Source organism: Physella acuta, unplaced genomic scaffold, assembly GCF_028476545.2.
Source record: "Physella acuta isolate Inbredline_101_S28 unplaced genomic scaffold, ASM2847654v3 ptg000225l, whole genome shotgun sequence".
NCBI classification, from domain to species: domain Eukaryota; kingdom Metazoa; phylum Mollusca; class Gastropoda; family Physidae; genus Physella; species Physella acuta.
The window spans coordinates 523,601-549,827 of record NW_026731744.1 but is presented as its reverse complement, the minus strand read 5'-3'; the positions used below and the strand labels follow the sequence as shown (position 1 = coordinate 549,827).

Genomic DNA, 26,227 nt, shown 5'->3' with positions numbered 1-26,227 from the left:
CCACGTGTCTGTAACTGACTTGAACTTTGACCCGACCCACGTGTCTGTAACTGACTTGAACTTTGACCCGCTCCACCGTGTGTGCACCGGAGCGTGACCTCCAGTTGACGCACGATTGCCCACATTCAATGGCCGTCAACAAAATGGAACCTCGTCGATCTTAGGTCAATATCAAATCGATTTGCCAAGGCCGCGTTCACATCACTGCTGTTGATTACCTGTTTACGTGGGTCTAGAGCAGGGGTCTCCAAACTACGGCCCGCGGGCCGGATGCGGCCCGCGAGGTCATTTTATCCGGCCCGCGACGATCTTTTTGTCCACTGAATAAATGTTTGTTGGAAGTAGCTGAGGAGCTTTGCACAGAAAATTCAAAACAATTTTAAAATTGAACTTTGAAATTTGTATATATTTCTATATAAATTATATTTCGTTGGGGGGGGGGGGGCGACGACCCTGAAGAGATACCTTAAAGAAACTCTGGCCCCCGAACTGATATTTAATAGTTAATGCGGCCCTCGGGCTGAAAAGTTTGGAGACCCCTGGTCTAGAGGAAGGAAAACTCATTTCTGTCATTTTTTTCTTTGTTGTAGTAGGGTCTCCTCATCGTGACCAGAGTAGCTTACCTGTGAGTTTTGTTCAGCTGTGTTAATTACCTGTTACCTGAGTTATCTGTTACTTGAGTTACCTGTTTCTTGTGTTATCTATGAGAAAGTTACTTGTTAGTAAGAGTTACCGGTGTGAAAATTACCTGTGTGAAAGTTACCTTGTGAAAGTTACCTGTGTGAAAGTTACCTGCGATGTTACTTGAGTTACCTGTTTCTTGTGTTATCTATGAGAAAGTTACTTGTTAGTAAGAGTTACCTGTGTGAAAATTACCTGTGTGAAAGTTACCTTGTGAAAGTTACCTGTGTGAAAGTTACCTGCGAAGAAATTACCTGTGTGAAAGCAACCTCACCTGTTGTATAAACGAGTTACCTGGAAGAGCCCGTACCTCACGCTACTCCCCCCCCCCCCACCCACCCCCCCCCACCCCACCCCCACCTCCCGTGTGTGAAACCAGGCACTGAGCCACCTGAACGCGCCGTCCACCTGTTGGTTGTGGCACCGCCATAGAATCTCAGACTTCTAGTACGGTGTGCTTGGCCTGGAGCCGTTACACAGGTGATTTCTGGACCCACGGGGTAAGGTAAGGTAGGGTAGCCTGTGGTAGCCTGTGGTAGCCTGTGGTAGTCTTCAGGTAGCCTGTGGTAGTCTATGGTTGTCTTTAGGTAGCCAGTGGTAGCCTGTAGTAATCTAATATGTATCTTGTGAAAGCCTGTGGTAGCCTTCCGTTCCGTCTGTAAGTCTGTTTTTGGTCTTTCTGTCGGTCTGTAGGTCTGTATATGTGTAGGTCTGTCTGTAAGTCTGAATTTAGGTCAGTCTAATATGTCTATTTGTGTGTCTATAGGTCTGTGTCTGCCTGTGGGTCTCCCACTACTCACCCCCAGGGTCGGGCCGTCTGTTAAGACTACCCAGGGGTGACTGGGTGTGGCACGTGACGTCATAAGACAATCGTGTCGCTAGTGTAAGGGAGAAAACTCTTGTTGTTTGTTTACAGTTTACAGTTAGTCTATGTTTCAGTCTCCCCTTGATTGTGTCAGGTCATTATACAAAAATTAAACTAATTGAAGATTGAAGTCAGAAATAAAGCCATTATTTCAGGTTTCTTTTCACTATTAGATTACACTAGAATACCCGTCATCCCTTGGATAACTGTGGGTTTCGGGGGTCATCCATCAAAAAACATCACGTCTGTCACTCAGAGGCATAGCGAGCCTTCCCGGCGCCCGGGGACAAACTTTTCGATTTTAACCCCCCCCCCCAAGATTTCGATTTTCAACCCCCCCCCCTCAAACTTTTGATGTGCACCCCCTCCCCCCCCCCCACTCAAACTTTCGATTTGAACCCCCCTCAACCTTTCAATTTATTTTTCCAAACCATTTTGGCGCCCCAACATACGTCCCCCCGCCCCCCCCCCCTTCACTCCCCCCCCGCCTCCCCTCCCCCCCCCCCGCCTCCCCTTCCCCCCCCCGCCTCCCCTACCCCCCCCCCCCCCGCCTCCCCACCCGCCCCCCCCCCCCTCCTCGCTACGCTACTGCAGTGTCACTTATCGTCACAAAAACAGAGCCCACATTCAAAAATATGTTTCTTATCTTTTAAAAACACCGAAAACACCGATTTCGGACTATCCCTTCATATACTGACGTCACATGTGACCTACTCAACTCTACTTCACCTGCCCAGTGTCCCGCCAAGTCTCAGACAACATGTTTTTATCGTTTAAAAAACGATTCCAGCCGAGCATGTCTCTGACCACACTATCCTTTCATATGGTTAGGACAAAGAAACAGATGAACTCTACTTCACCTGCCCTGTATCCTGCCAAGTTCAGATAGGCAACTTTATCATTAACATCTAAAAAAAAAAAATTGAAAAAAAAAATCATTTTTTATCATTAACATCTAAAAAAAAAAAAAATTGAAAAAAAATATCATTGACATATTGGTCTAGAACCTGTACCACTGGCATGAGAGCGGACTACGCTACAAACTTAGCTATTTACTCCTGACGTCACAAATGAATTTTTATACTATACTTTGATGCAACTTGATTTCGAGCGTCTAGTCTAGAAGTAGTAACTTTCAAATTAAATTTTATCTTAAATTAGCCAAACAAAGATTTATATAAAATAATTAAGGCCTGAAATAGATTCTAGATGTATTAAGGCCTGAAATAGATTCTAGATGTAGAATTTACATTAAGTCTAGATTTAGAATTTACATTGAGTTTAGTGATCTAGATCTAGGCTAGATTCATAAATTTCCTTCGACATCTGATCTTTAGATCTAGAGAAATTTATTGTAAAACTAAATGAAAAAAGACAGTTGAAAATTGATATAAGTGTTGGAACGTAATAAATACAGCAAACGGACGTATTGTTAAAGTTATGACCGACAGAAAATTAGATTTAGAACGCGTTAAACTTTGGAATGGGAACACAATTTTCTTCGATAGGCGCCGCCATTTTATTGTACTAAAGAGTCAACAAAAAACTCTGACGTCACTATCAAGGGACGTCACTATCCCCACAAAGTTTATTCAAAGTATTAACATTTTTTAAAAAATACGGTTAATTTAACAATGAATAAATCAATAAATTAATTAACGTCTTTAAATAAATTTGTGATTAACAGTCTGTCTGCATTAAAAAATTATTCTCTACCTGCATACTATTTTACAGCTTTCCAGATAGAGCCGAACATATCAGGATACTTGATCAGGCAAACAAACAAATAAATATTCAAACATGTAAACAAACTTGACTTTTAGTAGTATATAGATGTATATCTCATACCTATATACCAACTACAAAAAAAATCACTTTCCCTAGCTTAAAGAGTAAATTAACAATTTGTTAAGTTACGGGTCTCTCGCTAGGGTATTTTGTTACTGTCACTTTCTAGATCAAGTGAGGCAAACTTGTCGCTTTCAGTTTGACATATCTAAGTATTGCTGTGTTCTTGTATCCCTGTGTTGACACATGTGTGTTGTGTGTAGTGTGTTGGCACAAATCTATGTTTACAATCACACGTACACTGCTGTGTGTTTGCTTCCTTCAAGTCACACAAAGTTTTTAACAAGATGTTTAACCAAACTTTACTAGACAGAAATATGTTACAGTAATAAAACATATCTTCCCCACTGAAGTGCTGACTATCTGTGACTTGATTTGCAGAAACTAACGCTAATTCTAACACAGTTAACTCATAGCTAGTGGTGGTGGTCTGTTAAACAGCTTTATCTAAGTTTATCTTTTTTTCTAGACTATATATATATATATATATATATATATATATATATATATATATATATATATATATATATATATATATATATATATATATATATATATATATATATATATATATATATATATGGGTGTGTGTGTAAACACGAAGGCCTACATTTCATTTACAGGAAGACAGATGATACTGAGCTAATTAAAATATTTCTCAATACTTTACAACACGGCATTCATTACCCAACTCCAGTTGGTAACACCGGTATGAAACCTTGCCCTACCCCCACTCTCATCCCCCTACCCCCTCCACCCCCACCCCCGTAGTTTGTATTGATCCCTGCACCTACCTTAACCCGTGACGCAGCTCATTAAACAAAGAAATGACAGTCAAGTCTGCTCTTGCTATTGTCCTCTCTACAGATCAATCAAAATGTATAGGCCTGCATATACCTGGCTGTATCTATATACCTGCATATACCTGGCTGTATCTATATACCTGCATATACCTGGCTGTATCTATATACCTGCATATACCTGGCTGTATCTATATACCTGCATATACCTGGCTGTATCTATATACCTGCATATACCTGGCTGTATCTATATACCTGCATATACCTGGCTGTATCTATATACCTGCATATACCTGGCTGTATCTATATACCTGCATATACCTGGCTGTATCTATATACCTGCATATACCTGGCTGTATCTATATACCTGCATATACCTGGCTGTATCTATAGAGCCTACTTGCCTGGTGTCTGAAGGCAATACAAGACAGACGTGTGTAGGTAAAGACCGGCATCCCTAACACTGACCACACCCCAACACAAACTGCCCCTAACACTGACCACACCCCAACACAAACTGCCCCTAACACTGACCACACCCCAACACAAACTGCCCCTAACACTGACCACACCCCAACACAAACTGCCCCTAACACTGCACACCCCCACACAAACTGCCCCTAACACTGACCACACCCCAACACAAACTGCCCCTAACACTGACCACACCCCCACACAAACTGTATTTAACACTGACCACACCCCCACACAAACTGCCCCTAACACTGACCACACCCCAACACAAACTGTCCCTAACACTGACCACACCCCAACACAAACTGCCCCTAACACTGCACACCCCCACACAAACTGCCCCTAACACTGACCACACCCCAACACAAACTGCCCCTAACACTGACCACACCCCCACACAAACTGCCCCTAACACTGACCACACCCCAACACAAACTGCCCCTAACACTGACCACACCCCAACACAAACTGCCCCTAACACTGACCACACCCCAACACAAACTGCCCCTAACACTGACCACACCCCAACACAAACTGCCCCTAACACTGACCACACCCCAACACAAACTGCCCCTAACACTGACCACACCCCAACACAAACTGCCCCTAACACTGACCACACCCCAACACAAACTGCCCCTAACACTGACCACACCCCAACACAAACTGCCCCTAACACTGACCACACCCCCACACAAACTGCCCCTAACACTGACCACACCCCAACACAAACTGCCCCTAACACTGACCACACCCCCACACAAACTGCCCCTAACACTGACCACACCCCAACACAAACTGCCCCTAACACTGACCACACCCCAACACAAACTGCCCCTAACACTGACCACACCCCAACACAAACTGCCCCTAACACTGACCACACCCCAACACAAACTGCCCCTAACACTGACCACACCCCCACACAAACTGCCCCTAACACTGACCACACCCCAACACAAACTGCCCCTAACACTGACCACACCCCCACACAAACTGCCCCTAACACTGACCACACCCCAACACAAACTGCCCCTAACACTGACCACACCCCCACACAAACTGTATTTAACACTGACCACACCCCCACACAAACTGCCCCTAACACTGACCACACCCCAACACAAACTGTCCCTAACACTGACCACACCCCAACACAAACTGCCCCTAACACTGACCACACCCCCACACAAACTGTATTTAACACTGACCACACCCCCACACAAACTGCCCCTAACACTGACCACACCCCAACACAAACTGTCCCTAACACTGACCACACCCCAACACAAACTGCCCCTAACACTGCACACCCCCACACAAACTGCCCCTAACACTGACCACACCCCCACACAAACTGCCCCTAACACTGACCACACCCCACACAAACTGCCCCTAACACTGACTACACCCCCACTCAAACTGCCCCTAACACTGACCACACCCCAACACAAACTGTATTTAACACTGACCACACCCCCACACAAACCAGCGCCCGGGGACAAACTTTCGATTTGCACCACCCCCCCCCCCCCCGCTCAAGATTTAGAATTCCCCCCCCCCCTCAAACTTTTGATTTGCACCCCCCCCCACCTCCACAAGATTTCGATTTGCACGCACCCCCACCCCCCTCAAACTTTCGATTTGCACCCCACCCCCTTCAAGATTTCGATTGGCAACCCCCCCCCCCTCAAGCTTACAATTTATTTTTCCAACCCATTTTGGCGCCCCCTAAGGTCGGCGCCCGGGGACTTATGTCCCTCGCATCCCCCGCCCCCGCCCCCCCCCCTCGTTACGCCTCTGCAAACTGCCCCAAACACTGACCACACGCCCACACAAACTGTATTTAACACTGACCACACGCCCACACAAACTGTATTTAACACTGACCACACCCCAACACAAACTGCCCCAAACACTGACCACACCCCTCTCTCTTATAGCAATCGACCGTCTCAAGAATTTGATAAAAGAAACTTCTAATAACTCGGTCACAGTTCTCAGGATATACGATCCGGCTGTGCTATAATTAGACACCCGATCTCTAGGGGTGCCAAACACGTGGTCACGTGCCGTTCCCTGAAGGCCGATTATTTGAAGGTCATGTTTATTCACAGGTCGATAGTTTTAGAAATCTAGAAGTTTCGAACTGACAAACACGTCAATATACACACAATACTTACAGTACTTGTCCCGAATAAACTAGCTCATCAACAAAACCAATGTTAAACGTGAACACGTCCAGCACAAATCGTCAGCAATCTAAAGTTCCCTGAATTGTTCCCTAAAGTTCCCTGGATTGTTCCCATCTTTTGGAAAAGTCATCATCAGGCTTACTTGATCTGTTTTCCTTTTCGTAAAGAACGGATGAAACTTTGGGCATCTTTGGGCATCTCTGGGCATCTTTGGGCATCCTTGGGCATATCTGGGCATTTCTAGGCGTCTTTGGGCATCATGTCTGGTCTAATCTGCCGGTCATTTGCTTGTCTTGGTGGTCAACCAATTCACTTCAACTGACGTGGTGGTCAACCAATTCACTTCAACTGACGTGGTGGTCAACCAATTCACTTCAACTGACGTGGTGGTCAACCAATTCACTTGAACTGACGTGGTGGTCAACCAATTCACTTCAACTGACGTGGTGGTCAACCAATTCACTTCAACTGACGTGGTGGTCAACCAATTCACTTCAACTGACGTGGTGGTCAACCAATTCACTTCAACTGACGTGGTGGTCAACCAATTCACTTCAACTGACGTGGTGGTCAACCAATTCACTTCAACTGACGTGGTGGTCAACCAATTCACTTCAACTGACGTGATGGTCAGTCAACCAATTCACTTCAACTGACGTGATGGTCAGTCAACCAATTAACTTCAACTGACGTGATGGTCAGTCAACCAATTAACTTCAACTGACGTGATGGTCAGTCAACCAATTAACTTCAACTGACGTGATGGTCAGTCAACCAATTAACTTCAACTGACGTGATGGTCAGTCAACCAATTAACTTCAACTGACGTGATGGTCAGTCAACCAATTCACTTCAACTGACGTGATGGTCAGTCAACCAATTCACTTCAACTGACGTGATGGTCAGTCAACCAATTCACTTCAACTGACGTGATGGTCAGTCAACCAATTCACTTCAACTGACGTAATGGTCAGTCAACCAATTCACTTCAACTGACGTGATGGTCAGTCAACCAATTCACTTCAACTGACGTGATGGTCAGTCAACCAATTCACTTCAACTGACGTGATGGTCAGTCAAGAACTTCACTTCAACTGACGTGATGGTCAACCAATTCACTTCAACTGACGTGATGGTCAGTCAACCAATTCACTTCATCTGACGTGATGATCAGTCAACCAATTCACTTCAACTGACGTGATGGTCAGTCAACCAATTCACTTCAACTGACGTGATGGTCAGTCAACCAATTCACTTCAACTGACGTAATGGTCAGTCAACCAATTCACTTCAACTGACGTGATGGTCAGTCAACCAATTCACTTCAACTGACGTGATGGTCAGTCAACCAATTCACTTCAACTGACGTGATGGTCAGTCAAGAACTTCACTTCAACTGACGTGATGGTCAACCAATTCACTTCAACTGACGTGATGGTCAGTCAACCAATTCACTTCAACTGACGTGATGGTCAGTCAACCAATTCACTTCAACTGACGTGGTGGTCAGTCAACCAATTCACTTCAACTGACGTGGTGGTCAGTCAACCAATTCACTTCAACTGACGTGGTGGTCAGTCAACCAATTCACTTCAACTGACGTGGTGGTCAGTCAACCAATTCACTTCAACTGACGTGATGGTCAGTCAACCACTTCACTTCAACTGACGTGAAGGTCAACCAATTCACTTCAACTGACGTGATGGTCAGTCAACCACTTCACTTCAACTGTCGTGATGGTCAGTCAACCAATTCACTTCAACTGACGTGATGGTAAACCAATTCACTTCAACTGACGTGGTGGTCAGTCAACCAATTCACTTCAACTGACATGGTGGTCAACCAATTCACTTCAACTGTCGTGATGGTCAGTCAACCAATTCACTTCAACTGTCGTGATGGTCAGTCAACCAATTCACTTCAACTGACTTGATGGTCAGTCAACCAATTCACTTCAACTGACGTGATGGTCAGTCAACCAATTCACTTTAACTGTCGTGGTGGTCAGTCAACCACTTCACTTCAACTGACTAGATGGTCAGTCAACCAATTCACTTCAACTGACGTGATGGTCAGTCAACCAATTCACTTCAACTGTCGTGGTGGTCAGTCAACCACTTCACTTCAACTGACGTGATGGTCAATGTGTGTGTGTGTGTGTTGTTGCCGTCTGGTAACATCAAGAAAAAGGTAGGCCGGGTCAAAGGTCGTCAGAAAAAACTTCCTTTATTGTTACATCATCTGTTATGACGTCATAGACCTTCCTGGCATCTTACTTCCGCTACCAGAAAAAAAATCAGCCGTCAGATTCGAGGCGTGTTTGACCTATCGGCGCATGCGTGACCTCTCTGTCTGGTTCCAGTCACAGGTAGATGGTCGTCTGTCTAGGCTAGGGTATTTACCTGTACGTCTGTCGGCTTGGGTATTTACCTGTACACCTGCCGGCTTGGGTACTTACCTGTATATCTGCAGGTGTAGGTACTTACCTGTACACCTGCAGGTGTAGGTACTTACCTGTACACCTGCAGGTGTAGGCACTTACCTGTACACCTGCAGGTGTAGGTACTTACCTGTACACCTGCAGGTGTAGGTACTTACCTGTACACCTGCAGGTGTAGGTACTTACCTGTACACCTGCAGGTGTAGGTACTTACCTGTACGTCTGCAGGTGTAGGTACTTACCTGTACACCTGCAGGTGTAGGTACTTACCTGTACACCTGCAGGTGTAGGTACTTACCTGTACGTCTGCAGGTGTAGGTACTTACCTGCATATCTGCAGGTTAGGTACTTACCTGTACGTCTGCCGGCGTGGGTACTTACCTGTACACCTGCCGACGTAAGTACTTACCTGTACGTCTGTAGGTTAGGTACTTACCTGTACGTCTGCCGGCTTGGGTACTTACCTGTACACCTGCCGGCTTGGGTACTTACCTGTACACCTGCCGGCTTAGGTACTTACCTGTATGTCCGCAGGTTAGGTACTTACCTGTACGTCTGCCGGCTTGGGTACTTACCTGTACACCTGCCGGCTTAGGTACTTACCTGTACACCTGCCGGCTTAGGTACTTACCTGTATGTCTGCAGGTTAGGTACTTACCTGTACACCTGCCGGCTTAGGTACTTACCTGTATGTCTGCAGGTTAGGTACTTACCTGTACACCTGCCGGCTTAGGTACTTACCTGTATGTCTGCAGGTTAGGTACTTACCTGTACACCTGCCGGCTTAGGTACTTACCTGTATGTCTGCAGGTTAGGTACTTACCTGTACAACTGCCGGCTTAGGTACTTACCTGTATGTCTGCAGGTTAGGTACTTACCTGTACACCTGCCGGCTTGGGTATTTACCTTCAGGTTAATCAGGTTGACCTGTCATTGATTGATTTAGTTGACCTGTTAGACTCACATCAATCTCGGTCTTGTTGTCTTTGGGTTCTAAACCTCAGTTAATTCTCTATTGAACTTTCTATTGCACCTTTTATTGCACCTTTTATTGCACTTTTTCTTGCACTTTCTAGCCCATGTGAGAAACAACCTGGCACGTCAAGTTTAATGGTCTAAAAATAGCCCGGCTCATCAGACACGTCACCATAAAACTAACCGTTTCTTCCCGCCTATTGTTGAGACGCCGGCGAAAACCTTCTCTGATCTAACAATCGGCAATCAATTTCAGTCACGTGACTCCGAAAACCAATCGCAGCGGCCGAGATCTAGTATCTACATCCGGGTGCTTGGTGAGAGAAAGGCCCAGGGGAAGGAACTCTCATTTCTCCTATCTGCTGCCAGAGTGACCGGCAGTGCTGACTTTTGCTGGCATGCTGCTCTGATTGCGTCACAGCTGTGATTACGTCACACACTGACCACCATGGGATCGGGGGCGTCGACCACACCCAAGGCGGAGAAACCTGGCAGGGGGCCGGAGGACCTGGCCAAAAAGAGGGTAAGTCGGGTTAGAGTTAAGGTTCGTTCATGGCCCGCACATCAGGGGAACTAGAAGTCGGGTTAGAGTTAAGGTTCGTTCATGGTCTGCACGTCATGGGAACTAGAAGTCGGGTTAGAGTTAAGGTTCGTTCATGGTCTGCACGTCAGGGGAACTAGAAGTCGGGTTAGAGTTAAGGTTCGCTCATGGCCTGCACGTCAGGGGAACTAGAAGTCGGGTTAGAATTAAGGTTCGTTCATCGCCTGCACGTCAGGGGAACTAGAAGTCGGGTTAGAGTTAAGGTTCGTTCATGGCCCGCACATCAGGGGAACTAGAAGTCTGGTTAGAGTTAAGGTTCGTTCATGGCCCGCACGTCATGGGAACTAGAGTCACCGCCCTTTGATCAGCGCTGTGTGACGTCACACACTATTACAGATGAGCTAAAGAAGATCGATCACGATAAAAAAAAATCAATAATCGAACCGTGTTAAACCCCCAACCCCTTCCTCGTGGTAGTTTCCGGTTTCTAGTGAACCCCAGCCTTGACCTTGGTGACTGCTGGTGTAGAGTTACAGGCAGGTGACTTCAACAGTCAGAGGGCGACAGTCATGTCATAGTGGCTTGACTTAAGTCAACGGCAGAGGGCGACAGTCATGTCATAGTGGCTTGACTTAAGTCAACGGCAGAGGGCGACAGTCATGTCATAGTGGCTTGACTTAAGTCAACGGCAGAGGGCGACAGTCATGTCATGGTGGTTTGACTTAAGTCAACGGCAGAGGGCGACAGTCATGTAATGGTGGCTTGACTTAAGTCAACGGCAGAGGGCGACAGTCATGCCATAGTGGCTTGACTTAAGTCAACACGGCAAGCTCGTGAGTGCTTGTGTGACTTTGTGTGACTCTGTGTGGCTCTGTGTGGCTCTGTGTGACTTTGTGTGGCTCTGTGTGACTTATGTGCATGTAATCTGAGTGCTATTTTGATGTGCTATTTTGATGTGTTATTACCAACTAACCCAAATTAATATTGGTGACACAACCATTTGCATTAACAGTTTGGTGTGATGTTGTGTAATCATTACGATCACAAGCGTGATGTTATGTAAAGATGTATAGTAAAATTTGTGTTTGTAGTTGGTGTTAGGGTTAGAAGAGAATTTCACATCCAAAGCTACTTATGTCCTTAGGGCTTCAAATATGTCCCTTACACTTGCAAAATTCAGCCAGTCTACACTTACAGCATTTAGTCAGTCTACACTTGTAACATTTAGTCAGTCTACACTTGCAACATTTAGTCAGTCAACACTTACAACATTTAGTTAGTCAACACTTACAACATTTAGTCAGTCAACACTTACAACATTTAGTCAGTCATGTCTATACTTACAACATTTAGTCAGTCAACACTTACAACATTTAGTCAGTCATGTCTATACTTACAACATTTAGTCAGTCAACACTTACAACATTTATTCAGCCAACACTTACAACATTTAGTCAGTCATGTCTATACTTACAACATTTAGTCAGTCAACACTTGCAACATTTAGTCAGTCTACACGTACAGCATTTAGTCGGTCTACACTTGCAACATTTAGTCAGTTATGTCTATATTTACAACATTTAGTCTGTCATGTCTACACTTACAACATTTAGTCAGTCAACACTTACAACATTTAGTCAGTCAATACTTACACCATTTAGTCAGTCAACACTTGCAACATTTATTCCGTTTACACCACGATGTTGTTGTTTTGAGTTAAGTCTAAATGGCTAGCGCCCAAACAACCTGCCATTAATCATTGAGCAGGAAGTCTCCAGATAAAACACTTTGATCAACATAAGTAAGACACGCACATATTTATGTCATTCATATATTTGTAAGAGCGAGATAGCGGCTGACAGAGGTATTGATTGGCCTGCTAGATCACAACAATTAGGGTTTAAATCAAACAAGTAATCGATAACCTCACGATCGATTAATGCAGGCTTCAACGTGAGAACTGTCCTCTAGTTTATAGGACACAGTCCTGTTCTAGGACACACTCACACCCCACCAACATCCCCACCCACACCAGTCGCCAATCACACTCACACCCCACCACTCCCCCCACCTTATCCGTGGGTGTTTTGTTGTGTGTGACACATGTGCGCCAATGTTTGTCCTGAAGTGGCAGTTGATTGGTTAACATTGTTGTATCACCAGATGTCGCTTCACACTTCCGTCTCACACTACCACAAGAGCCAAGCCCCGCCCCCTCCCGCTCCTCCCCTCAGCAGAAAACATGAGATCTTCAAGGAGGGGGAGGGAAAGGAGGTGGAACAGCACGTTAGCAACGTGAGTAGAATCTGACTTGTGGACACACAGGTGGTCAGACAGGTGGTTAGACAGGTGGACAACAGATGGACAGACAGGTGAACAGACAGGTGGACAGACAGGTGGACAGACAGGTGGACAGACAGGTGAACATACAGGTGGACAGACAGGTGGGCAGACAGGTGGACAGACAGGTGAACAGACAGGTGAACAGACAGGTGAACAGACAGGTGGACAGACAGGTGAACAGACAGGTGGACAGACAGGTGAACAGACAGGTGAACAGACAGGTGAACAGACAGGTGGACAGACAGGTGAACAGACAGGTGGACAGACAGGTGGACAGACAGGTGAACAGACAGGTGGACAGACAGGTGGACAGACAGGTGGACAGACAGGTGGACAGACAGGTGGTCAGAGAGAGATACAGCTGCTTATTAAAAAGTGCCCCTATGTCTGACTCCAGCTGAAGCCGGAGATGAACTATGGGACCTTCAAGGAGCTGGTCCAGTACCTGACCGGGCCTGACCACTGGTCAGACGTTGACCGACTCCGCTCCATCTTTCGCTGGGTCACGTCAGTCAATGTTTTCAATGTCAAGGTAACGTGTGCTTGAGTGTAGAGTTTGAGTGGAGCTTAAGGTGAGAGTGGAGCTCAAGGTTAGAGCTTAAGTTTAGAGCTGAAGGTTAGAGCTTAAGGTTAGAGCTTAAGATGAGAGTAGAGCTTAAGGTTAGAATAGAGCTTAAGGTTAGAGTAGAGCTAACCGTTAGAGCTTAAGGTTAGAACTTAAGGTTAGAGCAGAGCTTAGGGTTAGAGTAGAGATTAAGGTTAGAGCTTAATGTTATAGTAGAGCTTAAGGTTAGCGTAGAGCTTAAGGTTAGAGTTGAATCCAAGGGTCCCTGTTGGGTTACCCTTGTCCTCACTATTGCTGACGTCACTAACCGCCTGATCAACCCTGTCCGCAGGTTGAGCGCCAACCCCCAGCCAACTCCCCCATGGACTACTTCCTGAAGATACAAAACAACGCGGGAAACCACGCCCACCTTTTAGCCGGCCTCTGTCAGTAAGTCTTTTGTCATGACGTCAGATTGTCATTTCCTGCTGTCATGTCTGTCCTGAGACTAACCCCCCCCCCCCACTCTATCACGTGACAGACTGGCCAACATCCCCTGCACCATCCTGAACGGGGTCAACAAGAGCGCCGCCTACGAGTGCGGCAAGCGCGTGGACCGCTCGCGCATGTCCGCCCAGTGGAACGCTGTCTACGTCAGCAACAGCTGGAGGTTCATTGACGCTTTCTGGGCCAGCTCGTGTGTCGTCGGCAAAAAGTCAGGTCAGTTGGGGTCAGTTGGGGTCAGTACAGATGGCCAAATGTCAGGTCAGTTGGGGTCAAGGTCAGTTGGGGTCAGTTGGGGTCTCAGGTCATTCGGGGTTAAGGTCAGTTGGGGTCTCAGGTCAGTTGGGGTTAAGGTCAGTCGGGGTCAAGGTCAGTTGGGGTCTCAGGTCAGTTGGGGTCTCAGGTCATTCGGGGTCTTAGGTCAGTTGGGGTCTCAGGTCAATTGGGGTCAGTTGGGGTCTTAGGTCAGTTGGGTTCTCAGGTCAGTTGGGGTCTCAGGTCAGTTGGGGTCTCAGGTCAGTTGGGGTCAGTTGGGGTCTTAGGTCAGTTGGGGTCTCAGGTCAGTTGGGGTCTCAGGTCAGTTGGGGTTAAGGTCAGTTGGGTTCTCAGGTCAGTTGGGGTCTCAGGTCAGTTGGGGTCTCAGGTCAGTTGGGGTTTCAGGTCAGTTGGGGTCTCAGGTCAGTTGGGGTCTCAGGTCAGTTGGGGTCTCAGGCCAGTTGGGGTCTCAGGTCAGTTGGGGTCTCAGGTCAGTTGGGGTTAAGGTCAGTTGGGGTCTTAGGTCAGTTAGGGTTTCAGGTCAGTTGGGGTGTAACGGACACCAATCTATCAGCCAGATAGATGGCGAACGCTCCCGGATTCGTTTAACTGATTACACACAGATGGCGACAAGCCTAAATAAAAGAAAGTTGACACACTAGCTCGCTAGGACTCGTAATTGATGTCTAGGGGAAACACTAGAGAAACTAATGATGCCAACAAAACATTTAATCTGCATATAACTTGTAATGAGTGTACAAAGTAGTGGCAGAACACTAGATTTATACAGGAATAAAAATAGATTCACAGAATGAACAAAACCCAACTTACAATTCGTGGGAAAAAATAATATGATACACTATCACAGCTTTTAACACTTCAGAAAATCACCACAGTATACACATCACTGCTATAAGCATAAAGAATTACTTAACCACAAGTAATATAATATTATGCTACTTAAACAACTTAGTACTAAACGGCAACACACAGGGCTTATGACTCTCGACGACGTCTGATCAAAATGAACTGCCTCGAAACGCCTGTGCGCAGTCTATTTATAGACTTAGGTAACATGGAAGGTCACCTTCAAATCATCAGACCATTGGTTGGGGTGGTCATCTGGTCTGAATCAATCAATCATCTCTTGATGGAAAATTTCTGAGTCTAAGACTCTCTTAGTAAGACAGCGGAAAAAACCGGTCATTGTACCACAGACCATATATGGTAAGGTAACAAATGTAACTAAAAATAACCAGACCTAAGTAGGTCACAGGGGTCTCAGGTCAGTTGGGGTCAAGGTCAGTTGGGGTCTCAGGTCAGTTGGGGGTCTCGGGTCAGTTGGGGTCAGTTGGGGTCAGTACAGATGGCCAAATGTCAGGTCAGTCGGGGTCAGTTCAGATGGCCAAAAGTAAGTCCGTTGAGGTCAGCTCAAATGGCTAAAAAGTCAGGTGAGCTGTTGTGAGCTTAGTTTTCCAGCTCGTATGTTGCCCATTGAGCTCCTGACCTGAGTTGACCTCTGCCCGCAGGTGAGTGGACCTTGATGGACTCAGACGGCGAGTTGGTCGAGGCGGACGAGGACCAGAACGAGGGGGAAACGCTGCACCGGATCAACGAGTTCTACTTCCTGCCGGACGCCGACCAGTTCATCTGGACACACTTCCCAGACGACAGCCGGTGGCAGCTGCTCCAACATCCGGTCACCTTGGCCGAGTTTGAAGAACACTACTACGTCAGAGAACGTTTTCACATTTTAGGTTCGTGTCACCTTACTATTTCCATCGTGATATATATATATATCTATATCTATATATATATATATATATATATATATATATATATATATATATATATATATATATATATATATATATATATATATATATATATATATATATATATATATATATATATATATATATATGGATATCCACACCGTCCAGAAACGCGGACAGTTCGTATCCCAAGGTCTCAATGCTGTAGCTACAAAAAAAAAGTCTTTGAAACGTCCCCCAATAGCACTTTGCGAGTTGGTCTAAAAGGTCTCTGAGACGCTCCACTGTCTGAATAGCTTCATTGTGTCGGCTCTTAGTTCCATTATAGAGACTTTACAAGAAAATTCGAAATCGATGGCTTTACAATGTGACTGGTGACATTACTATCAGAATGTGACGACATTACCATCTGAACGTGACTGACGACATTACCATCAGAATAGCTGGGCTGAGACCTCGGTATGTGAGGGCACGTTAGTGGCTGGAGTTGACTCTAACCCAAACCCTGGGGTGGGGTTTATCACTTTCTGTTCTTGAGTTTAACAAGTCACGTGATCAGGTCATGTATCACAGTTCACGCCCTTTATACCTGCTACAGGTGTGCCATGACCTTTCTACTTGTTCCAGGTCCGTCTACCTGTTGCCTGTCACTACCTGTCTACCTGTCGCCTGTCACTACCTGTCTACCTGTTACCTGTCACTACCTGTCTACCTGTCGCCTGTCACTACCTATCTACCTGTCGCCTGTCACTACCTATCTACCTGTCGCCTGTCACTACCTGTCTACCTGTTACAGGCCTGTCACTACCTGTCTACCTGTCGCCTGTCACTACCTATCTACCTGTCGCCTGTCACTACCTGTCTACCTGTTGCCTGTCACTACCTGTCTACCTGTTGCCTGTCACTACCTGTCTACCTGTTGCCTGTCACTACCTGTCTACCTGTTGCCTGTCACTACCTGTCTACCTGTTGCAGGTATGTCCAACATCGCCTCCACCAAGCTGAAGTGTGTGGCGGAGACAAAAGACGGGGAAGTAGAGTTTTGTTTCGGCCTGCCGGCAGAGCGTAGCGGCAACTTCCGGTTCAAGTACATGCTGTACCGGTCCAAGCAGGATGTGGGTGAGAACCGGGTGGATTTGTTCCTGGACCGGTTCGTCCTGTTTGAGCAAAGGGAGGACGTGCTGAGGTTCGCCCTCAGGTTCCCCATCAAGGGCAGCTTCAAGCTGGACATCTACGGCCTTGACCTCACCGACGGGGATGTGTTTGACCTCTGCTGCACGTACATCATCAACTGCCCGCAGGCCAAGAAGAACTGCATGCCGCTGCCAGACTGCCCGCCCCTGGGGTGGGGTCCGGTGGCCGAGACCCGGGCAGCTGGCCTGAAGCCCCTGACCCACAAGCAGGCGGAGGTGAGCTCCAAGGACGGGTTTGTTGAGATCCGGCTGGGCAAGGAGCGAGCCCTGGCCTTCCACCAGATGCTCAAACACGCCGTCCTGGACGAGGCGACGCTGAGCAAGTACGTGGTCACGGAGCTGGACAGCGAGCAGGCGGTCATCTACCTGCGCCTGCCGCAGAACGGCGAGTACGCCCTCAAGCTGTTCGCCCAGGGGCTGGAGGACGAGGGCGCGGCGCCCAACGTCTTGAACTACTTGATCAACTGCAGCGGCGCGGACAGCGGTCAGCCCTTCCCTAACCTGGCCAGCGGACAGCTGGGCCGGCATCAGATGAACAGCGACAAGTACGGGGTCAAGGCCGTGACCCACCCCAACGGCATGTTGGAGGCCAAGGACGGGAAGTTGAGTGTGGCCTTCACCTCTGACCCGGATGTTGAGCTGGTGTGTGAGCTGCACACGAATGACGGCAGGGCGGCGAGCAAGATGACGTCAGCGGTCAGCAATAAAAACGGCAAGTGGACGTTTGACCTTGACCTGCCTGTGAAGGGTGAGTACTCACTCAACGTGTTTGCGCGGCGGAAAGGTGAGCAAGGTCAGATCCACAGCGTGCACACCTACCTGGTGCGGTCAGCCGGCAGGGATGGTGGTGGTGATGACGTAGATGGTGTTGGTGACGTCAACGTGGTCATCCCTACAGAGACAGTGGAGACCAGCGACAGTGAGGTGAGGGGGCGGGGTGTGTGGACCCTGGGGGGTAGGGGTGGGGTGTGTGGACCCTGGGGGGCAGGGGTGTGTGGACCCTGGGGGGCAGGGGTGTGTGGACCCTGGGGGGCAGGGGTGTGTGGACCCTGGGGGGCAGGGGTGTGTGGACCCTGGGGGGCAGGGGTGTGTGGACCCTGGGGGGCAGGGGTGTGTGGACCCTGGGGGGCAGGGGTGTGTGGACCCTGGGGGGTAGGGGTGGGGTGTGTGGACCCTGGGGGGCAGGGGTGTGTGGACCCTGGGGGGCAGGGGTGTGTGGACCCTGGGGGGCAGGGGTGTGTGGACCCTGGGGGGCAGGGGTGTGTGGACCCTGGGGGGCAGGGGTGGGGTGTGTGGACCCTGGGGGGCAGGGGTGTGTGGACCCTGGGGGGCAGGGGTGTGTGGACCCTGGGGGGCAGGGGTGGGGTGTGTGGACCCTGGGGGGCAGGGGTGTGTGGACCCTGGGGGGCAGGGGTGGGGTGTGTGGACCCTGGGGGGCAGGGGTGTGTGGACCCTGGGGGGCAGGGGTGTGTGGACCCTGGGGGGCAGGGGTGTGTGGACCCTGGGGGGCAGGGGTGGGGTGTGTGGACCCTGGGGGGTAGGGGTGGGGTGTGTGGACCCTGGGGGGCAGGGGTGTGTGGACCCTGGGGGGCAGGGGTGTGTGGACCCTGGGGGGCAGGGGTGGGGTGTGTGGACCCTGGGGGGCAGGGGTGTGTGGACCCTGGGGGGCAGGGGTGTGTGGACCCTGGGGGGCAGGGGTGTGTGGACCCTGGGGGGCAGGGGTGGGGTGTGTGGACCCTGGGGGCAGGGGTGGGGTGTGTGGACCCTGGGGGGCAGGGGTGTGTGGACCCTGGGGGGCAGGGGTGTGTGGACCCTGGGGGGCAGGGGTGTGTGGACCCTGGGGGGTAGGGGCGGGGTGTGTGGACCCTGGGGGGCAGGGGTGGGGTGTGTGGACCCTGGGGGGCAGGGGTGTGTGGACCCTGGGGGGCAGGGGTGTGTGGACCCTGGGGGGCAGGGGTGTGTGGACCCTGGGGGGCAGGGGTGGGGTGTGTGGACCCTGGGGGGCAGGGGTGGGGTGTGTGGACCCTGAGGGGTAGGGGCGGGGTGTGTGGACCCTGGGGGGCAGGGGTGGGGTGTGTGGACCCTGGGGGGTAGGGGTGGGGTGTGTGGACCCTGGGGGCAGGGGTGTGTGGACCCTGAGGGGTAGGGGCGGGGTGTGTGGACCCTGGGGGGCAGGGGTGGGGTGTGTGGACCCTGGGGGGCAGGGGTGTGTGGACCCTGGGGGGCAGGGGTGTGTGGACCCTGGGGGGCAGGGGTGGGGTGTGTGGACCCTGGGGGGCAGGGGTGTGTGGACCCTGGGGGGCAGGGGTGTGTGGACCCTGGGGGGCAGGGGTGGGGTGTGTGGACCCTGGGGGGCAGGGGTGTGTGGACCCTGGGGGGCAGGGGTGTGTGGACCCTGGGGGGCAGGGGTGTGTGGACCCTGGGGGGCAGGGGTGGGGTGTGTGGACCCTGGGGGGCAGGGGTGTGTGGACCCTGGGGGGCAGGGGTGTGTGGACCCTGGGGAGACAGGGGTGTGTGGACCCTGGGGGGCAGGGGTGTGTGGACCCTGGGGGGTAGGGGTGGGGTGTGTGGACCCTGGGGAGACAGGGGTGTGTGGACCCTGGGGGGCAGGGGTGTGTGGACCCTGGGGGGTAGGGGTGGGGTGTGTGGACCCTGGGGAGACAGGGGTGTGTGGACCCTGGGGGGTAGGGGCGGGGTGTGTGGACCCTGGGGGGCAGGGGTGTGTGGACCCTGGGGAGACAGGGGTGGGGCGGGGGGGTGAGGGCCATGTTTGTGGTGGAGGGAGATGTCTTTATCGTGTGTGTGATGTTGTTGTTGTTGTTGTTGTTGTTGTTGTTGTTGTTGTTGGAGCTACACGAACTAAATGAAAAACGTTCATTTTTTAGCTACACAAGTTCAAGGTAACAGCACGTCTTTTACCCGTGCATATTCTAGCTCTACCTGTATGCTGCTGTTGTTGACTGTCTCCAGTCTACCTGTATGCTGCCCATTTAATCCCCTGTTTTACCTGTATGCTTCTCGTGTGTCGACTTACTGCCCCCTGTTTATGTTGCACGTCTGATGAGTGACGTCTGGGTGTTGTCTAGATGGAGACACCCCCACATTTCTCGCTGCTGTGGTTTATCTCTTCACAAACCCGAGCCCTAACGTGGCCCGCTAGAGCCGACTAGAAAACAAACGTCAGCCCAGCGCTCATTAAAAACACATTAAACTCGATTGAATACATTGACGGGACGTTCAAATCAATACAGTCGATAAAATCGATAGGTCATGTGACAAACGACTCGGGTAAATGTTGACCTGTATGTATCGCATCATGGGAGGAAAGCTAGGTGACCTACATTCCATCCAGTGACGTCACTAGATCAGGTCCAAGGACGTCACTAGCCTAGGTTATACCCCTCTCCCCTATACCAACAACTACGTGTATGATAAACTAAAGCTAAAGGCATGATGGTGTCACCCCGAATGGTGTCATCCCGAATGGTGTCACCCTGTGTCTCATGATGTACTGAACTTGAATACGTTTATAAAGTATTACCAGTCAGCCGTTCTGATTAAATATAGACATATTTCGTTTTGGTGTCACCCCCTACCTTGTATGGTGTCACCTGGCGCTATCCTCACCACCCTCCCCTCCCCTATTGATCCCATCATGACCACCCAGATAAACTGTTTACTTCCGGTCGCACAAAGTACAAAGTGTCCTGTCGTGTGGCATCGTGAGCACATGCTGCATGCCGTGTGTGTGTGTGCCCTACTTGTGTGTGTGTGTCCTACTTATGTGTGTGCCCTACTTGTGTGTGTGTCCTACTTATGTGTGTGTGTCCTACTTATGTGTGTGCCCTACTTGTGTGTGTGTGTGTCCTACTTATGTGTGTGCCCTACTTGTGTCTGTGTGCCCTACTTATGACCTAGTTTGTGTATACCACATCAGTGGGTCGCTACTAATTAGCTAATTAGCTCTGATAACTAAGTTCATATTTCTGGCAGTGTTTAAATGATGACGTCATTATAACATGTTTAAGGTGGGTTGGGGGGGGGGGGGGGGTCAAGTGCTGCTTTCTGATTGGCCAGCTAACAAATAGTGTCCGGCTAAAATATCGAGTGCTGTTTTATTAGATGAAAAATAATTTAGATCCTTGACCTAGTTTCCCGTTGTCTAGGTGATGATCCCCGTCCCCCCGGGCTGCAGGCGAGCGGTGGCTGCCGTACACAGGAGGAACGGGAACGACGCCCCTGACCCCAACCAGATCGAGTTCATCTCGGCAGACGACATGGACCTGGTCAAGGTCAAGCTCAAGGACTACGGCGAGTACATGCTCAACTTGTACAAAGTGGACGAGAACGCTAATGTGGTGAGTGGAAGTTAGATCACTCTTGTATATCTTACGTGTACAAAGTGGACGAGAACGCTAATGTGGTGAGTGAAAGTTAGATCACTTGAGGATATCTTACGTGTACAAAGTGGACGAGAATGTTAATGTAGTAGATCATTTGTTCAAGATTTGACATGAAGGTTTATGTTAGGCTTAAATTTAGAAAGATTAAGTCACATACCAATACCATCGCCACACAACATTGTCATACAACATCACACAACATCACACAACATCACACAATATCACACAACATCACACAACATCACACAACATTACACAACATCACACACTATCACACACCATCACACAACATCACACAACATCACACAACATCATAACATCACACAACATCATAACATCACACAACATCACACACCACACCTGTCAGTCACACCTGTCAGTGACTGACCTTGAAATGTTACCTGATCCGCAGGTGGAGAACGTGGCCAAGTACCAGATCAACCGACGCCGACCTGGCGAGCTCTACAACAACAACATCAGCACCATCATGGACGACATCAAGCCCAGCAGACAAGACACTGATGACGTCAAGATGGGCGGGACTGAAGGTCAGCCAATCGCGTGTCACTTTACAAATTACATTAGCAGAACGATCAGATGTTCTCACATCTCAATAGATTGGGTCTAGATTGAGTTGGATAGAAACACGAGGTTTTAGCGACCAGTTGACCTGGTTTCTTTGTACACGTGTACAAGTTAGTGTACACAACAATGTCATAGTCATACCTAAAGTGTCATTTTGTTCAAGATTTGAGATGAAGGCTAACCTTTGACCTCTTGATTTCCCCTCGACCAATCAGAAGACAACAAACGGCTGGCCAGGAAGAACGTGCAGAACGCCCTTGACCTTAAAGACCAGCGCCGTCTGGAAGAAGCCGTCCAGAAGTTTCTTGAGACGGGTATCGATACCAACGATCCGCTGCTGGTCAAGGCCAAACAACAACTGGACATCATGAAGGCCAAAGCTGGTGGGTGGTATACTGTACACATGGTACACATAGTACACACAGTACACATGGTACACATAGTACACATAGTACACGCAGTACACACTGTACACACTGTACACATTGTACACATGGTACACATAGTACACATGGTACACATAGTACACATGGTACACATTGTACACACTGTACACACTTTACATAATGTACACGTGGTCTGTTGCTATACAGCCTACACGGTGTGGGAGATTGTAAAGTTGTGTGAGGTAGTGTGTGGTTGTGTGAGGTTGTGTGTGATTGTGTGAGGTTGTGTTAGGTTGTTAGGTTGTGTGTGATTGTGAGTTTGTGTGATCGTGTGTGATTGTGTGAGCTTATGTGAGGTTGTGTGAGGTGGTGTGTGATCGTGTGGAGTGTGGGCCTATGTGAGGTTGTGTTGACGTCTCCTCCCCCCTCCCCACCCCCAGAGCTGGTCGAGGCCACACAGAGACGAGACATGGCGGCCCTAGAGAAGGCCATAGCCAAAGCCAAGAGCGTCAACGGCAAGCACGACCTTGACCTCCAGATCGCCTTGGCGGTCAAGCTGAGGGAGCACCTGGCCAAGATCGAGAAACTTCGTCACGCCGTGCTCAACATGGAGGGCAAGACCATCTCGGAGATCAAGTCCTACTCCAACCCGCCGGATGGCGTCCATCAGTGTCTGATGGCCACATTCCTGCTGCTGGGTCATCAGCTTAAGGAGCTCAATGTAAGCAATGTTACGTCATCAGCTTTATGTAAGCAGTGTTACGTCACCGGCTTAATGTAAGCAGTGTTACGTCATCGGCTTTATGTAAGCAGTGTTACGTCATCGGCTTTATGTAAGCAGTGTTACGTCATTGGCATTATGTAAGCAGTGTTACGTCATCGGCTATGTAAGCAGTGTTACGGCATTATTGTAGTATCATATGATTAGTGTAGTTTAAAGAATGAGTGTTAAGTGTCAACAGGATGTCATCATTAAATACATCATGACCTAATTATAAACCACGTGCCCCCCCCCCCCCCCCCCAGGCGTGGCAGAAGGTGCAGGCCCTGATGGGGAAGACAGGCCGTGAGTCAGTCATGCGGAAAATCTCCCAGTTTGAGGCCCAGACGGCGTCTTTAAAGAGCGCTCAGATCGCCAAGAAGATTGTGGAGCCCTACACAAAGGAGCAGATCCGTGACGTCAGCGCAGGGGCGGCTACCTTCTACATATGGGTAAATACGTCATCAGAGAGATTTCTATGGCTAGGATGTTACAATTAGTCCTCATGTCTCACCTATTGTCTCACCTGTTGTGTCCTCATGTCTCACCTATTGTCTCACCTGTTGTGTCCTCGTGTCTCACCTATTGTGTCACCTATTCATGTCTCACCTATTGTGTCACCTATTCTGTCACCAGGCTCTAGGTATGATCGAAGAAGTTGAATCTTACGGCGGATCAGAGCAGAACGACCAGATGCACCTTAAGAAGTAATGGCTGGGGGGGGGGGGGGCCTTTGTGGGGGTCAAGTTATGTGGGGTCAAGTTATGTGGGGGTCAATTTATGTGGGGGTCAAGTTATGTGGGGGTCAAGTTATGTGGGGGTCAAGTAAAACTCTAGTCGACAGGTACTGGAGATATTTCTCTTTAAGTTATTACTTGCTTTTGTTATTTAGCCAGTCTCGTATATTTCTTGCTTGTCATTTTGTGATTAGCCATCCTATTGTATTGTTGATTCACCACGTGATACATCACGTGATGACCGTTACTTTTGCTGAACGAGCTTCCCTGTGATACCTGTTTGACTTTTTGTCATTCCAAACATATCGGCCTTCCATAAGTGGACACTGGCCAAACATATCGGCCTTCCATAGGTGGACACTGGCCAAACATATCGGCCTTCCATAGGTGGACATTGGCCAAACATATCGGCCTTCCATAGGTGGACACTGGCCTAACATATCGGCCTTCCATAAGTGGACACTGGCTAAACATATCGGCCTTCCATAAGTGGACACTGGCTAAACATATCGGCCTTCCATAAGTGGACACTGGCCAAACATATCGGCCTTCCATAGGTGGACATTGGCCAAACATATCGGCCTTCCATATGTGGACACTGGCCAAACATATCGGCCTTCCATAGGTGGACACTGGCCAAACATATCGGCCTTACATAGGTGGACATTGGCCTAACATATCGGCCTTCTATAGGTGGACACTGGCCAAACATATCGGCCTTCAATAAGTGGACACTGGCCAAACATATCGGCCTTCCAGAAGTGGACCACAATTTTAACACTAGCATTGAAGCACCACACAAATAAAGCATAAAAAAATAAACAAAAAAATCGCGACATTCTCAACTGGGGGTTGTAACTGCAATCATTCCAGACATTTTTTTTAAAACAAATATCTGACTTGTGTACATGTTTTAATTATTTAAATAATTATTATTCGATTATAAATTATATAATGTGTAAATAACATTTCTCTAATATATCCCATGTATTTGAATAAAAATGAGGGAATATAATTTTTTTTCTTGTTTTTTCCTGGTGTAAGTGACATCACGTTGAAAAACGAATCGTGAGATGTTAATATGTGTACGGTAACAACACTGGCTTTACCAACAGAAACATATTTCCATTGTTGTTATGTCCGTTTTACTTTCAAATAGTGTACGAAAATTTTAAAAAGGGTGATAACAATGTAAACTTCATTTTAAAAAATATTAATATTGTTACTTCCCTTTGACCATGATTTTGAAAAAAACTTCAACATTTTGAAATAATTACATTGTTGTTTCCCTTAGATTACAATTATATTATTATTTACAATTATTATTCATTAATTATAATTATATAATAATTATATAAATATGTTCATAATATATTAAATACTTTATTGCTTAAATATTTTTATCTTCTCACGTCTGTTATGTAAATAAATTTATTTTTAATTGATACAAAGTTAACCTTACATTTTAAACAATGTGTAGCTACTAAAATTTAATTACAATAAATTCGAAATACTGAGCAATAATACTTGTTTTTATGCGTTAACAATAAGATAATATTTTAATTGCGGTCGATTTAGCATTTATATAGATAATAACGGAAATTTCATGATTGGTTAAAAATTAAACAAAAAAGTGCTACTTCACTTTAATACACATTATTCCATTAAGCAAAAAAATCCATCCAACATTATTTTCGAATGTAACTCTTTAGAAACTAAAGTTACGAAAAAAAAATTCTCTAGACAATGTTTTTTGTTTGGAAATAGCGATAATAGAAGAGCCAGGAACTATAAATCTTGGTTAACACAATTCATTAAAATATTTTTATTGTTGTTTCCCTTAGACCAGGCTTTTAAAATTTGACTAATGTCTATACCAGGGGTCGGCAACCTGCGGCTCGCGAGCCGCATGCGGCTCTTTTG

At 47.9% G+C, this 26,227-nt stretch overlaps 1 protein-coding gene and 1 long non-coding RNA gene across 8 annotated transcripts; both read left to right on the top strand.

The window, feature by feature from the left end:
• Nucleotides 1-1,097: 1,097 nt before the first annotated feature.
• LOC131937939 (uncharacterized) lies at nt 1,098-24,293 on the top strand. Of its 7 annotated transcripts, none has more exons than XM_059295722.1 (14): nt 1,098-1,181; nt 10,535-10,801; nt 12,983-13,114; nt 13,560-13,694; nt 14,059-14,156; nt 14,248-14,426; nt 15,995-16,222; nt 17,216-18,357; nt 21,600-21,791; nt 22,249-22,384; nt 22,637-22,804; nt 23,248-23,528; nt 23,834-24,019; nt 24,204-24,293. In XM_059295722.1, exons 2-14 carry the CDS (start codon nt 10,727-10,729, stop codon nt 24,276-24,278), a joined length of 3,027 nt encoding a protein of 1,008 aa, XP_059151705.1. In that variant the 5' UTR covers nt 1,098-1,181; nt 10,535-10,726; the 3' UTR covers nt 24,279-24,293. The 7 variants fall into 7 exon arrangements, with proteins under 7 accessions (XP_059151705.1, XP_059151709.1, XP_059151704.1 ...); XM_059295721.1 differs by having other exon boundaries at nt 1,103-1,186; XM_059295720.1 differs by having other exon boundaries at nt 1,115-1,186; nt 10,380-10,801.
• Nucleotides 24,294-24,371: 78 nt separating this feature from the next.
• Nucleotides 24,372-25,506, top strand: LOC131937901 (uncharacterized). The gene is made up of 2 exons (XR_009386261.1): nt 24,372-24,929; nt 24,998-25,506. It is a non-coding gene; the product is annotated as an uncharacterized LOC131937901 (long non-coding RNA).
• The last annotated feature ends 721 nt before the right edge of the window (nt 25,507-26,227 follow it).